Below are 1,807 nucleotides of genomic sequence, written 5' to 3' on the forward strand. Positions count from 1 at the left end.
CGACCGCTTCCGCTCCTTCTGGTCGTGTGTATGTGGGGTAAAGCAGCACTGTTTTATCATACTAGATACGTTTGAAAGTTCTGTTATAATGCTACTCTGTGCGGTCGTCACCGGTCTATTAAAACACACAACATATTAAAGCGTCTTTGGTGGAAATGGAGGGGTTATGACGTCATTGGCAGGCGACACAATGACACTATGGACACGGTCCGTGTCACTAGTTAAAATGGCTTATTTCTCTGGATTTAAACATTCTTCGAAACATTTGGGATAATGTAAGTACACAAGTCAGCAAAATATATAACACTGTTCTAGTGGTTTTTGGATATTTTAATAAAAAAACTTACATATTGTGCCTTTAAATTACTATTACTAAAAAATGGAAAAAATAAAAACTAATTGAAAATATACTACAATAGCACTGCCTCATGCATATAATTTTGTTATTTTAGTATTATTGAGATACTATTATAGTTTTTAATAATAGTTTTAATTAGTTTTTATTTTTATATTTTCCGTTTTCATTGTAATTTTGAAGTTTTAGTCATTTTGTTGCACATTTGTCATTTTTATTAGTTTTATTAAAATGTCTATATAGTTTTTATTTATTTTTATTTTTTAGTTCTAGTTATTATAGTACATCAAGTTGAACTAAATGAAAATAAGAAATGTTGCCATGGCAACTAAATTTTCATTCATTTAAATTTTCAAGTTCATACGTTTTTTTTTGTTTTATTTAACTATAATAAACCTGCTGTGTTGTATGGAAAACAGCTGTTTAGAAATACTTATACTGTGTGAAAAAAACTTATTTAATTTAAAGGGATAGTTCACCTTTTACTCACCCTCATGTTGTTCCAAACCTATATGAATTTCTGTCTTCTGTTGAACACAAAAGAAGATATTTTGAAGAATGGTAACCAGCTGCTGGTAGCCACTGACTTCCACAGTATTTTCGTCAATATAGCAAAAGTCAGTTGCTACCAGCAAACTCATACAGCTTTGGAACATCTTGAAGGTGAGTAATTGATGACAGTAATGTCCTTTTTTGGTGAACTATCTCTTTAAATTACAACATACAACATGAGGGTGATTAAATAATGAGTTTTCCTTTTTTTTTATTTCTTCCCATAACATGGTTGTTGTGGTCAGAGACACTCACAGAAAGGCAGAAGTATCCGCAGCCCGGACAGCAGTGATGTTTCACCATGTGTGAACGGTGCGTCTCACACAACACCATTAAAGACACGCGGCTGGATGGACGCATCGTCTCCCCCTTCACGATCACTTTGGTGCAGCCCACCAGCTGAAACACACAGAGGACGGGAGGAACCACATGAGAGAGATGGGGGCGTGATCAGTCACTCAGCACAAACATACTTTTTCCAAACCACAGCGAGCTGCTTTTACTGTCTTTATTGCAACATTTGAACCCAATCCTGTTCATTTTAACTTATAAACCACTGAAGACAGACCAACTGTGAGCTACGAGGTTGTTAAATGATGGTATTTGCTTCTGTTGAAGCCATCAGCTGACATTACCCATGATTCTGCAGAGAAATCTCCACCAATCAGAACTGCAATGAGCGAATTGCACTAAAAAAGCACCTACCCCAATGAAGCACTTCAAATTAGTTAACATACATATACATATTTTACCTATAAATATACTAGGGCTGCACGATAAATCGCATGCGATATTTAACGCGCATCTTGTCAGTAAAGCCGGTTCTGTAATCAGCGGTAAATCTCCATCACGTGCATGCTTTCACATTGAGCAGCATTAACTACACAGAGCCGTTGTTCA

The 1,807-nt window shown here is 35.7% G+C and overlaps 1 protein-coding gene across 1 annotated transcript in view; it reads right to left on the reverse strand.

Annotated features, from left to right (window-relative positions):
* Positions 1-1,807, reverse strand: part of LOC107694747 (histone-lysine N-methyltransferase EHMT2-like) — a 25,554-nt gene that overhangs the window by 13,712 nt on the left and 10,035 nt on the right. The window contains exon 12 of the mRNA XM_016494427.1: positions 1,163-1,306. Coding sequence (XP_016349913.1) covers positions 1,163-1,306 — 144 coding nt within the window. The remainder of the gene's footprint in view (positions 1-1,162; positions 1,307-1,807) is intronic.

The sequence above is a fragment of the Sinocyclocheilus anshuiensis genome, unplaced genomic scaffold (assembly GCF_001515605.1).
Source record: "Sinocyclocheilus anshuiensis isolate Anshui unplaced genomic scaffold, SAMN03320099.WGS_v1.1 scaffold1497, whole genome shotgun sequence".
Taxonomy (NCBI): Eukaryota; Metazoa; Chordata; class Actinopteri; order Cypriniformes; family Cyprinidae; genus Sinocyclocheilus; species Sinocyclocheilus anshuiensis.